The following is a 13,743-nucleotide window of genomic DNA, read 5'->3' on the forward strand; positions in this document are numbered from 1 at the left end:
GTTTGAATACATAGCTATTGCTCTACAGACCCTTCAATCTTTAACCTTGCAGGTATGATGCGCCACTATAGTGGCTTTTGCGGATGTCATCTTATTTTACAACGCGCCACTATAGTGGCTCATTCTGTTGACTCATTCGCTCACCGTTTGAACTGAACGATTTATTTCATTTGTCTTGCTTCACACTTTTCTTGTCCTCGCAACGTTTTATAACAATGTTAACAATATACAAACAGAATATATGTCAGATATCAATTGTTGCTTTTCGCTATAATAAATAAATAAACCATTATTAGATGCTCTTTTTAACATGCCGATCCGTATCCTTCCAATTTTTAAGAATCTTCAACCTCAAAATGTCGCTACAAAATAGAAAACGAAGAGCGATTTGAAAAACACTATCGCGCTATGAGTGTGAAAATTGTGACGTGGTTCTATGTGTCGTACCGTGCTTTAAAATACATCACGCTCAATTGTATTATTAATTATTGAAGTAAATTATTCAAGTTAAAGTATACGCGCCATATTTTTAAGAAAAATGATAATTTAATTATCAAAAACTTCGTTCCAATGTGCTTGCGTAGAGAACAGCATTATCCGTCACACATTGCAGTGCTGCATCGTTTACGCGTAATTCGCGTCAAACTCTGGCGTAACAAAAGAGAAACAGCCTCGTACAAAATTCAACCGTAGCTAAGAGGTTCCAAGGATCAATAACAAAATCATAGACTGTCCAACTATATCAATTTATCTCGCCGTTCAAGCAGAGTGTTTTGTATAAAGCGAAGAGGATGTAAGTTCCATTAGTGTTGCGAACTGTCTAATAATTTAGCGGAGAAACACTGGTATGATTCATGTTCCGAACGTTACACTACGCAATTCAATGTCTTACTTGTTCTACACGATGGATCTGTGTCGTGCTACATTTTAATATCAAGATGAATAACTTAACTCTTTGCCCAAAACTAACTAAATATTCATGAATACTTCTACTGAAACAATGACCTCCGAAATGAACAGCTTCATAAGATTCGCTGGCAAGAGAGGAGGAGCCAAGATATCTCCGCGAATAGAACGAAAAAGTGGAAAAGATGGTTGGTGGGGACCAAAGCACCGTTATCAATAACCCTGGGGAACGGTGTCTACCGAAGCGACTCAATTCCATCAGACGAAGATTCCTAGACAGGCTGGAATATTCCGAGCAGACTGCAACGGGAAGTACGCGAGGACATCTTGGCCCAGGGCCCGACATCCACTGATTATGCGACTGCTGTTCTGCATTCTCTGTTTCATCCTCATTACCGCGGGCGAGCTTGTGGTCGCGACCAGACCCACCAGATCTCTGTCATTTCGGAAAGGTAGCTCCTTTTTCGTGAGTATCGACGTCTGCCAAGTATACTAATTTTTTTATTTTTATCGTGTCACGAATGGAAATTTTGTGGTTTTTGAGTCTTTTCGTCGATTATAGTTGAAACGGAAAGAATTGATATGTCACGAGCAGACTGCGGATGTTTATGTATTTATAAGAAATTTAATATTATAACATCCAAAGTATTATGCTCTCTACAATAACTAGAATTTGTAGGTGAACAAAGATAGATTTCGTTCGTTGTGTTCATAGAGCCGTGAATTTGTAGAAACATACGCGGTCCAATGATGAAGATGTGGTTTCGGTGGATTAAATATCTTCAATATTGTAGAAATGGTAGAGATAATTGCCACGAATATGCAAACCTCTGTAATCGTGTGAATGAACTTAGTTATTATTAAATTAAAAGGTTTTCATACAGAAAAATGACGTAAACCAATTTGCACTGCTTACAGTTATTACGCAAGAAATGACAAAAACTCGATACCATATAAGCTTAATAAAAGATCATAAGCGAAATGTTTTAATTTGCAAATAATTCTTGCAGTTCAAGATTTAAACTGGCTCTACAAAATGATTAACTTCTCTTAGAGTATAATTTACAACCACTCTACATCGTCTGTACTTATTATACCAAGTAGAGAAATAGTATTAGCTCGTCCGAAAAGTTTCTTTCGTTTTATAAGGAAATAATGGATGCACAACATTTTTCGTTTTATATTATTTTATATTACTATATTACTATATTATACTATTTTATATTAAAATCACAACGTTTGACAGATTAGATTTCATGTTATATAAAGATGCGTTGTTGTAAATGACACGTCTGTAAAAGAAAGACACTTTTCGGACAACCTAATACATAAATTCACATGCCAACTTTGGTCATCCTGACATAACCAACTACCCAAGTTACATCGTACTAATTCGAATCTGGATTGTAAATTGCGGTTCGACGATTATTCTTCTACTCGATGATTGATGTACCAGTGATCCCTCGCGATTTCTCACCAAGTTCTTTTCAAAGTTTTCCACCATTCTCAATGATGGAAATTCTCGTTCGATCCATATGCGTATGGAAATTAGACTGTCAATTGTTCGTCGAAAGGTACGCTTTACACTGTCAGTCGTGTTTACAGGCCACGTCACGTAGTTTGCGGCTGTGGCAGAAATTTATGCGCCATATGTTCCAGGGATAGGGGACTGCGACTAATGTAAGTCGATCGTTGCGCCGTATTTTCGCCTTAAAAGGCGTTCCTCGCTCCGAGACGAGCCCATCCCGAGCAACTCTGTAATGCACCGCATTAATGCACGATGAAGTTACTCCCGGTGTAATTCGTGGATCAAGCTGAAACGTATCGCGAGACCCGCCAGTCGAATACATTATCCTTGTCACGGTTGCTTCCTGGAAAATTTACTGGTTGTAAGTGGGCGACGCGGCTTCGCCAAGATCCTGGCGCTTGGATCTTTACACCGGGTCCACCGCGGAACGAATCGTCTTGATCGCCACGATAGAAACGCCCGAGAAATTTGTTCTACCAATGCAATTTTCACGTGGTCCGATAAATAGCTTGATCTTTGCATTCCCATGAATAATAGCTGCTCTTTCAAGCATTTTTCTTCCTTGTTTACTGAATTCTACCCCAGCGAGCACGCTGCCTTGTTTCGTCGTTTAAAAAACGTGAAGGTATAAATCAAGTTCTTTTATGATTCGAGTTTGCGTATTTGATGGTTGCTATTTATTTGAAAAAATAGAGGTTGTTCTATTTAGAGGTGGACAAAAAGGGTTTTCGTTACGTTGATCGGAAAATTCTATTTTTGTTCCCTTTTTTATCCCGAAAATATCAATTTCGAGTGCTTGGTAAGAAATACTTTTTTTCTAGCAATATGTTATTATCTTTTCGTAGCTTATATTTCACCAGGTACGATATATATTTCGACTATTTTATTAACGTCCTTAAATAATGTACAATAAAATACGCTGAAGGAACGTTTTTTAATCAACGTCATATTTGATTCTCTTCTATTTCGACAGAATAAAATTTTGATTCGTGTAAATACAGTACGCACATATAAAAAAATATTTCGATTAACAGTTCTGTTATAACAAAAAAGGTTTTCAAAGAACAAAGAGATGAAGAATATTGATAAATCTCGGTTCGTTAAGTCCTACAAATATACGAGCGGAGGATATTGGGCATATCAACGACGTATGTACGTGTGTGTGTGTGTGTATGTGTGTGTGTGTGTGCGCGCAGAACAAAGTCGATTGTCGGTGATTGTTTACGATTTTCGGGATGCAGAGGAATGCACCAGGTGCAGTAGCCATTAGGCTGCATTTCAAGCCATTCCGCGTACACGCGTTAGAAGAATTATGCAACCGGCGATGATCCAGTGCACTTACGAACAAGTGCAAGCGTAGTATCGTCGATACTGCCGCTGCACGTGCACTACCATATACACTTGGGCAACGTACGAGACAGCTGCTGAATTCCAGATCACCGACCATAAATCGATACATCGGCTCTTCCGTCCCTTTCCTCTCTTACTCGAAGTGCAGCGTTCAAAACGCAATAATAAAGTGTAAAAGTGCAGCATCACGTTGCCCTTTATCCGATAACGGGCAACCTGGATTCTTTCAAACGTTCTAAGTTGCCACTGGTTCATCGAGGGATTGATTATTTTTGAATAAAATTATCGCAGATACGTGTGAAAGAATAATCGATGAGAAAACGGGATTTGTATGATGTTTAGATAGCCTAGACTCTTTTAATCTTTTCGCACATACATATTTGAAATTTTTGCAATTTTTTACCGTCTACAATTATTCGATATTCAACATTTATTCGACACGCGCATTTGTAACATCTACGATTTTCTCCAGATTTTTATTTTCATAACACGGCATCTTTATCGTTAGTCGACAGTTTATTATCGTTTGGTTAATAGTTTTAAATACGTACTTAGTACTTCTAATACGTAAGAACATTATTTCATCATTATTATTACATCATTATTATAACAAGAATTTAATCATTTTCAAGAATAAACGGAGGGAAAACTTGTATGTTAACGGATTAAGCGAGGAGAATTTTATGCCTCGAGAAACGCATTTTCTCGAAAGTAGTAGCAAGACAAGGAGATTATGACACGTCAGAACACAGAAGCAAAAAGGGAGGGAAGAGTCTTGAGATGACTTCAAGGGTATTCGTAAAAATTGAACGGAAGCGTACGTCATAGGATACATAGTCGCAATTTATCATCGTTTCTTTTTTCGACAGTCCTGAATACATTCATACGTTCGCCAGAGGGATTATGCAACGCAAAGAGATGCAATGCGTGTGTTATATTCTATTATTTCTTAGCTTATGAATTGGAAATAAGGATCAAGGATTCGAGGATTCAGCTTGGTGTAACTCGAAGACATTAATCTTTTTCAAAAAAGAAAAATAAAAGAAGAAAGGAAAGGGAGAAAGAAAAAGGGAAAGAGAAAGAAATACAAAACTTACCTTCGTTTCTAATAGCACGGTTAAGAAAGAGAGAGAGTCAGAGAATCGTGTTCCTCTGATAAACGACTTGCCAGATTCAGCCAACACTCTGGCGTGACGCTTACACCACTATCTGCACGATATACAGTTTAACGGGAAACATCGAAGCCAGTAACACCTGCCTTGTCACTTTGTCCCAGCTTGTTCCTTGCCTTTCAGATGAGGCGCAGCAAGCTGAAAATGCCGGACGTCGATCGAGTTTACCCTCTCTACATGCCATTGTCCATTCGAAATTGAAATTTTAAGCTGCAGCCAGACCATACGTGCACACACACGTGCTCTTTTTTCCTTCCATACCTTTTTTTCCGTTTTTTCTTTTTGACTTTGTCCACTCGATATTGGAAACGGGTAGGTTCTTCGCCATGATATTGGATTATTTTTGAAGTCACCCCTTTACCACCACCTATTCTTTCCAATATGAAATTTTAACCCATCCCAAGGCTGGGATTTTCGATCATGCGCCGATAGTAACACACGTCCTCGCATCTAAACCACAAGGAAATCCTCAAATCGGTCACCAAGTCGTTCGATTCCTATCACGTATCATCGACCGTGGAGCGCAATCAGGGTCGAACAATCAAGTTGCGAAGGTTTCTCGTGACCATGACCGTTTCCATCGGCTCTTGTCTGCCAGCCATTAGCTTTCTTCCTGGGAATAGCAGCTACTATTAACCGGTCTTTGCTTTCAGTACAGGGTGAATTACAAGATCACGGCGTTGTCTTACTCGACCATATTCGCTCATGCGGCTGGTTTTAAGCTAGTATGGCAACTTCCAAGTGAGTCCGCCGACACCAGAATCGGCAGGTCCATCTCCGACGTTCACCAGGCCGCGAAGCTCGTCTACGAGAGGTAATAAATAGTTTAATAGACCTTGAATAATGCAGAGGATAGTACTGATCCGTGGCTGCTGCCGTGCAAGTCGTATAGTCTAGCAAATTGACCTGTGCATCGCTACCTACCCGGAACGACGAAGGTTTAGCCGAAAGGGATGGGTTTCTGTCCGGTCGACGATTTCTGGCCTAGTTCACGGATCGGCCAATTCCGTAGCACGCTCGGCTTCTGCAGCCACTCTCTCTTTGCTTCTTTTTTCTTTCTTCTTGTTTCTCGGCTACTTTCATCCTTCGTTTCAGTCTCTCGATTCTCTTCATATCCAAGTTTTCTGGATTCTTCTGGGCAAATTGCGAGATACCAGATCGTCAGGTATGGAATACTAATGTAGAATTGATCGATTCGAGTAGATGAACAAACAAGAATATATTGTAACAATGTTGCGTTGTGGACAGATTTTTACTGATCGAATATAAAATAAACCTAAACAAATAAATAGAACAAATAGAAATATTATTCAGAAGGACTGTAGTTCTTTCTGTTTTATTTATTTGACTATGGAGATCCAGAGTTTACAATACCTAGCGAACTTTATTCGATCGATTTTTCAATCACTCGGATGTCTACCGCTCAATTCTATCGTACTATTCATGCTAAAGTATGCACACGAACGTTGCAGCCATGGATTTGATGGGAGATCGTGTCTCTTGAAGAATATCTGTCAAGCGATGGAATACGTAAGCCAGAGGGATGGCGTGATCGCAAAGATATTAAAATTGCTGATCGGGTAAGCAGATATTAATATTGTTGTACGTAAACGCCACTTAATCGTCACCAATTTCAGATCATATACGACAAATAGCTCGTCGATGGAGCCTCTTTACTGTGACATCCACGTCAGAAGTTGCCCCCTCGAGTTGATCGGAATTGACGGTTTTATGGAGCAATAAATCTACCTGTTTTCGAAAATCGCAGATAAAGCTGAACTTATGAAACTGTAGGAAAGACATTAAAAGTGACGTTTCTCCAATCGAATCCCTCTCTCCTTAAGTCTCGTTTCGATTAATCAAATAATCCGGATTTAAACAACCTTATTCTTGTCAGAATCTGTTATTCACTCAACTTGACGTATCCCCTCAGGCTTTCACATTCATCGTTATTATCAATAAAAATACTTCGGTTCAAACAAATTTAAATAGATGAATTTGGAACAAGATGGAAAACTGTTGCAAGATTTTTTATTCTTCCGTTTGAAACTCGCGTTTTAAAATCTGCAATGTTAAACTCGAATATATACATATATGTATAAACATACTATCAGACGTAAGTATGTCAATACTGATATATAAATCGGTTGCTTTTCATTCTTTCATTTCGTAGTTATTTGATGCTCTTTTACCATCTCTAAAAGCAACCAAGTTATTCCGCTCACATGTTTTGGACTTGTCATTCTGTACTCTAGATGTTACTAGCTAATTTCCTTTACCGTTATCGTCTTACTGCTGATTCGCCTAACTTGCCTGACTTCGACCAAGTTTAAACGCGTCAATAGAAAATAATTTTCTTTCTCGTCGTAAGTTGTATCGCGCACCGATCCTTGTAATTTTCCTATTCCTTAAATGGAAGTCAGGAGTGTCATCCCTTCGCGTGCGATTTCTCGACGGATTTCCAGCTCGAGGACGGTGAAAGGACGGTCGCATTCCTCGACAGAAAGGTTATAATTGCATCCATGTCAGGGGCCGGCGACCACGCGTTAACGAAAAGCATTAATTTAGAAAGCCGCGCGGTTTTCTTGCCAGGCAGCAGCGAGGGATGGGGTTTAGGCGTGTTGTGCTCGCGAGCGCAACTCCCATATGCAATTAACAGACGCTCGTTCCGCCGCTATGGCCCGCGAAATGAGGAAATAAGTGTCGCCCCGGTGAAAAAGAGCTCTGTCCCGTCTCTCTCTCTCTCTCTTTCTCTCTTTCTGCCACTCTCGTTGGCCATCCAGTTTTTTCAGAAGGGCAACATTCTGCCCAGCGAAGACAGTATGAATTAATATAAGCGCGCATTTAAAAGTACAATGAGCCAGCGGCCCATGCCTCTCCGCGTTTCGTTTACTCTGTTCCTGGCCTATATTTCGCGCTATCGTCGTCTGTTTTGGCTGAACGTGGTTTTGATTGTCATCGCAATTTCAGCTGAAATCTGCCTCTATACTGGCTTCTGCTTGGATTACCTATAGCAATAAGAAGAATAATACGACTTTGGAACGTATTGAAAAGTTGTTAAGATAAAGTAATAAGAAGAAATGTAGTATTTTAACATAGAATAGTCGAAATGGGGATAACCAGGTTCAAATCTACGAACTTCTGTAAAGAACTAATGATATCTATAACCGGCATAATTTCCCAGAAAGTTAAAATCCTCTACTCATCGTTTGGACGAAACTTTGAACTAATTTTCGTTAGCCGAAATTCCTCAGAGTGATTATCGCCATTGATACACCCAGAATCCACCATCTTCAGCGAACCATCATCCTCGGTATATCTTCTGTTCATTAAAGACCGTGATCCCGTAGAAACACGATTGAGGTCGTGATAACGAGCCATGGAGTGGATCGAACTGTGGTGTAAGCATTTCGTTTGCTGAACGAATTGTCGACGGGTCGTCAGACGGTTCATTAGACTCGTGGATAGACACAGGAGACACCAGTTGTTCCCGTTAACCGGCGCTGGAAAGCATTCCACGTTTGTTCGAGAAACGACGACGATCGGTTAGTGCAGAACACATTGCAGCCGCGTTCAAATCGTTCGATGATTCGCATTTCTCATTTGGTCCAGTGAAGTGCATTGCGGAGGGGAAACTCGCGTTTGAGTTCCGCTCGACACTTTCCCTTTCGACGCGGTGCTAAGCGTCCAAGAGAAGATCGCATGAGAGTGGAAAGTTGCGTTGCATCGAAAGGATGCCAGGCATCCGAGGTCTTTTGTTCGTCTTCTGGTGCCTCGATATCCTCGCAATCTGTGCCACGGACAACACGACCTACACCCCGAGGACCCTGTCGAGGCGCAAAAGGTACTTGATTTTTCCGGAAGGCAGCAACGTGCAGGTACGCTACGATTTATATATTAGGTTGTCCGGAAAGTGTCTTTCTTTTACAGACACTTCTTTTACAACGATGCATCTTTATACAAAGATGAAACCTAATCTGTCGTACGTTGTGATCTTTATTTTGATAGAATAAAATGGATTATACATAATTCGATACAATAATATAAAACGGAAAATGTTGTGCATCCATTATTTCCTTATAAAATGAAAGAAACTTTTCGGACGACCTAATATTTAATTATAACCTAATATCATTAGAAAATCCTTGGGATTATAATATATTATTTTGAGTCATATAAATAAAATGATTCAACGGGATTATAAAAGCGCAGCGTACGGCTCACATATTTACCATATTTATCGAAATGCATCGATCTCTTAGCTTCTTAATGCTTATGACTTTTTATATTAAGAAACAATTACGTTTGTAAACGTTTAAAAGCTTAAGATACAACATCAGAGCTACAAGAAGATAGATCGTTATACAACTAAGGAAAACGCTGAGAACAAAATTGTGCATTTTTGCACGAGTTAGGTCGAACATTGCGATATTAATTTAAAACATTTCATTTTAAAATATACCTTATTATTACTTATCGATGGTAGTGTACACTTGCCTATATTTACTGTTGAGGTTAATTGATAGACGAACACGTGGATGAATTTGTAATAGAATATATACAGGGTGGTTGGTAACTGGTGGTACAAGCGGAAAGGGGGTGATTCTACGCGAAAAAAGAAGTCGAAAATATAGAATAAAAGTGTTTCGTTTGAGGCTTTGTTTTTGAGAAAATCGACTTTAAATTTTCGCTCCGTACGCGTGCGGTACGTTATAACGGATCTCACTGTAGATCGTTGTCTCGATGGAAAAATTAGAAACAAAAGAAAAAAAATTTTTATTCTATATTTTCGACTTCTTTTTTCGCGCAGAATCATCCCCTTTCCGCTTGTACCACCAGTTACCAACCACCCTGTATATTGAAGTAAGTATAGGTATAAATACGGGTACAGTGTATGCTGATCCAGATCCTCACTCTAGCAGTGTTGCATTACAATAGAATTTGATAGGGAGAATTTATAGCAAAGGACATTACCAAAAAATTAGCCTTGGTGTATAGCTGAAAGTTACAAGAAACAGCAATAAAAATCTACTTATAGCTTTTTTGATTCTAGACCTTGTAACCCAAAACAACATTCACATTCAAGGGCACAATAATATGGACCTCCCATTTTTTCTAATTTTTTTGCTTCACTAAATTCCATTTTCCTCGTAACGGCGGTGTCCAAGTCCCGGGTATACAACAGAAAGAGATGTAGAGTTTTCCTAGAAGTAATTACTTTAACATTTACATATTTTTCATTCATACATGTTTTTAGACAAAAATAACAAGGGCGAGCGTTAATTTTTGTAAAAGTGTTACTCACTATTTGTACAAATTTTCAGATTCGTGAGGCCGTGTTACTAGTTTTTGCCTTCTTTTTTCTGTTCTTTAGTTGGTGTTTTGCTTAACAGTAGGAACCTACGCGAAAGAGAACGATGTGGTGATGGGGTTAACTGCAGCTCTAGCCTGGGAGTTGCCGGACAAAGTCGACGAGAAGGTTGCGCAGTTGCTTCATCGAAAGAGCAGAAGCGTCATGTTCCCGAAGATAGAGGCTTTACTGCAATCGTAAGTAAGTCAATTTACCGTCAGTGTTTTCAACTTCCGGCTTTTCTTTCGGTTCAACTAACATCACTCTCGTTTCTTTTGTTTGGGGCAAGTTTAATGAAGACTTGATCTCGCTTCTTCGTCCATCTTATATCATAAAATTCTTCATTAGCTTCAGGGATTTCCTCATTTATTACACTAGCTTCCATTATTATCGATTTGTGCAACTTGCAATCGCGGAATTGTCTCGAATTAGTCAGGAAATAGGGTATCATATAAATCGTGAAAGGAGAAAAGCGGCGAGTATAGGAACTCTGAAGGACTACCATCTTTTTTCCCCCTTCTCTCTGGTCTTTTTGTTTCTATTCGGCGAAAGCTCGCTTTTCATTCGTCCCCGAAGCGTGACGTAACATGCAAATGGAACCCCTTTTCGCCGGCCGCCACATGCAAATGCGTGGCAGGCGCAAGAATTATCATGCGGAACGCGCGAGAATAACGAAACAGAGGGACGCTTGGTTTGATTTCGTCCTCGTTATTGTGTAACGCTTTCCTTTTTTTTCGTGATTGTGATACGGATAACACGATAGACTCGCGGATATTAAATAAATGACATTGGCGACAGGTTGAGTTATCAAAAAAAAAAAAAAAAAATAGAAACTAAAAACTTTGCAACGAAAGAGTATGTACTTCCAGTGAGTATGGAGTTTTCAGAAGAAGGATCATGATACCGTAGAATCGTTTAATTTTTCGGTTTCTTCTGTTTCCGCGCGCTCTTATATTCTCTTTTAATAAAGTTTCGTTTTATGAACAGATACTGTTGAGCAGTTCCCGAACAAAGTATCACTTCATAGAAACGTTATCCTTCGTGTAGAAATTTAATTAACGTCATTGAGGCGAACAGACAACTTGATTGATATTCCTCGTCGTAGCTTTTCAAGAACTTTGTATCAGTTTTATCGCCCCATTACCGGAAATATTGATTTCACGCGTTCTTTGTAAAAATGTGAGGTTTTTAAATAAAAGCTTATCCACAGCACTGGCCTGGATGGAAGAGCTTGCGTGCTGAAAGCTCTGTGCGAGGCCGCCCAGAGGAACCCTTCGGATCTTGGGAAAGGGAGCCTGGTTCAAGAGCTATTGCACGCCATCTTCACGTGAGTATCTTATTTAATTCATCTCTGTCAACTTGATATTTTATGGTTCTGGATAATGTCTATATAAATATATACATTGTTTCATTAAGCACTTGAAATCTTCACTTTAAAAATGCTTTGTACGACATTTCTATAAAAAGTAGATCGATAATGGCTATCGAAACTGCAGTTTATATTCATAATTGTATTAATAGGAAATGCAGCGTATGAATGTGACACGAAGCAGGGATAACGTATAGTAATTACATCGTTAATATTCATTGAAGTATTTACGTTAATATTAAGCGAAATACTGAATCGCGAAAAAGGCGGATGTCCTGTGTGTACGTGCTTCTATTGCACGTAATAACTACTAGTATATTTAATGACAAGGTAGATCGATCTGACTAATTCGAACAGTTACTAAATCGTAGCGACTATGAGACTGAAACGTCTGGCTGGTCGGCATATAATCAATTAAAGGGATTAATCAAGCGAAACGATTGAGTTACGAATGATGCCGGATCCATGAAATCGGTTAACCACCGTTTGACGAACCGATTTAGCTACTCCAAATAGATCACCATCATCACCGTGTTCCATTTCCAAATCATCTCCTATCGTTACTATCCACTGGTATCTTTATAAAATATCAGCCGAAAATATTACTCTTAAATTTCATTCACTCAAATTACCGATTGCTCATGAGATATTAGAATGGTCTATAAGTTGTCCAGTTTTTGTGTTATTACATTTAGATACCACCAAGTTTGTGCCATATATTAAAATGAAATATATGATAAATACGAATAATAATTTTGCCAACAATCGCGACATATTACTTCTTACAAAAAAGATTATTGACAACTAGTCAAAGTTTCACACACCTAGCTTTCCACTTTTCCACAGATAAAACAAAAATCCAACACCTACACGTATTTACAAGATAAGAGAATTATCTATCTCGGGTAACTTTCATAGAAAGAAGCAGATCGAGGACGTCTGAAATCGAAGCCGATGTTCGTTCGACGAGGCAATCTCGTCTCGTCAGTTCCATTCGGCTACCTTAAAATCCTATTTTCCTTTCTTACAGGTTGCCTAGGGACGGCGGGCGTTTCGAACGATCGGAAGATCAAGCTTACGAGCAGGCGCACCAGAGCGGACAGGATTGCGGCCATCTTTATCCGACTTGCCGTCACTCCATTTACGAGCTCGAGTTCTGAGGCCAAAGTAACCAGGAATTGAACGCATTCGTATGCGTGTGCAAACGTTGACCGCGTTTCACGGGTGGACTTTTCCTGGCTGCTCGCCCGTTCCACGCTGATTTTTCAACCTAAACCACACCACCACATAATCTTCCGTTGTCGACGCAACTTAGTCCGCATGATTGTGCAACCAACTTGCGTGGATCTTTTGTCTTGCCTGCAATTTTGTGTCCAGTGCGAAGGACAGTCTTCTCGGACAAACAGGATGTTCTCGGATATGATTGGTGCTTGGGTGAATTTTTGAATGTAGAATGTAGAATGTACGTGTCTTGTATTTAACTTAGATTCCTCTTGGCTAGTTTTGTTAATAGAAGAAATGAATAAAGAGACAGTTGCGCCTCCTTAAACAACCTGTAAATTCATAGTCAAGTAATATTTGTGGTAATAGTATTGTACTTTTGAATATGAAACCTTCACATTCAGAAATGCGATTTAAATGTTGTTGCTGTCCCTTTGTTATAAATGATTCGATAGTTGAAGAGAGACATACTTACTTTCACATGACGAACATTGTTATTCAGAATTTTCTTCTGTTAAAGACACCTCTTCGAGTTTTGAAGATCGTCGACATCTTTTAGATGGGGTGGATATTTCTTAATACACCTACCAGTGCATTATTCAATTCTTTATGAGAAAGTATTAAAGTAAAGTAAAGTATCTTGTGTTTATATCTTCTTTTATCTTGCAATAATTAACGGATAATTTCAGAGAAAGTGAAAAGAAATATTCTGTTCTAACGCGAGACAAAGATTATTAAAGCTTTGCGGAAATAATTTGTAACACGCAGTTCTAGTACAACTAAGGTACAGGCTCAGTCCTAAGTGATATTTGGAACAAAGACTGTGCTTTACTAATCGCGGTATTTA

The 13,743-nt window shown here is 39.2% G+C and overlaps 2 protein-coding genes across 2 annotated transcripts; both read left to right on the forward strand.

The window, feature by feature from the left end:
• Positions 1-1,191: 1,191 nt before the first annotated feature.
• On the forward strand, positions 1,192-6,763 carry LOC117161717 (uncharacterized). The gene is made up of 4 exons (XM_033343444.2): positions 1,192-1,372; positions 5,610-5,770; positions 6,429-6,536; positions 6,594-6,763. Exons 1-4 carry the CDS (start codon positions 1,262-1,264, stop codon positions 6,697-6,699), a joined length of 486 nt encoding a protein of 161 aa, XP_033199335.2. The 5' UTR covers positions 1,192-1,261; the 3' UTR covers positions 6,700-6,763.
• A 1,927-nt stretch (positions 6,764-8,690) lies between these two features.
• LOC117161754 (uncharacterized) lies at positions 8,691-12,835 on the forward strand. The gene is made up of 4 exons (XM_033343519.2): positions 8,691-8,834; positions 10,331-10,503; positions 11,517-11,633; positions 12,706-12,835. The coding sequence occupies exons 1-4, from the start codon at positions 8,691-8,693 to the stop codon at positions 12,833-12,835; spliced, it is 564 nt and encodes a 187-aa protein (XP_033199410.1).
• Positions 12,836-13,743: the final 908 nt, after the last annotated feature.

The sequence above is a fragment of the Bombus vancouverensis genome, chromosome 9 (assembly GCF_051014615.1).
Source record: "Bombus vancouverensis nearcticus chromosome 9, iyBomVanc1_principal, whole genome shotgun sequence".
NCBI classification, from domain to species: Eukaryota; Metazoa; Arthropoda; class Insecta; order Hymenoptera; family Apidae; genus Bombus; species Bombus vancouverensis.

Coding starts and splice junctions, on each gene's coding strand:
- LOC117161754 (XM_033343519.2), top strand. CDS start 8,691: ATGCCAGGCATCCGAGGTCTTTTGTTCGTCTTCTGGTGCCTCGATATC. Junction 10,504..11,516: donor ATAGAGGCTTTACTGCAATC/GTAAGTAAGTCA, acceptor GCTTATCCACAG/CACTGGCCTGGATGGAAGAG. Junction 11,634..12,705: donor CTATTGCACGCCATCTTCAC/GTGAGTATCTTA, acceptor CCTTTCTTACAG/GTTGCCTAGGGACGGCGGGC.
- LOC117161717 (XM_033343444.2), top strand. CDS start 1,262: ATGCGACTGCTGTTCTGCATTCTCTGTTTCATCCTCATTACCGCGGGC. Junction 1,373..5,609: donor GGAAAGGTAGCTCCTTTTTC/GTGAGTATCGAC, acceptor CTTTGCTTTCAG/TACAGGGTGAATTACAAGAT. Junction 5,771..6,428: donor GCGAAGCTCGTCTACGAGAG/GTAATAAATAGT, acceptor CGAACGTTGCAG/CCATGGATTTGATGGGAGAT.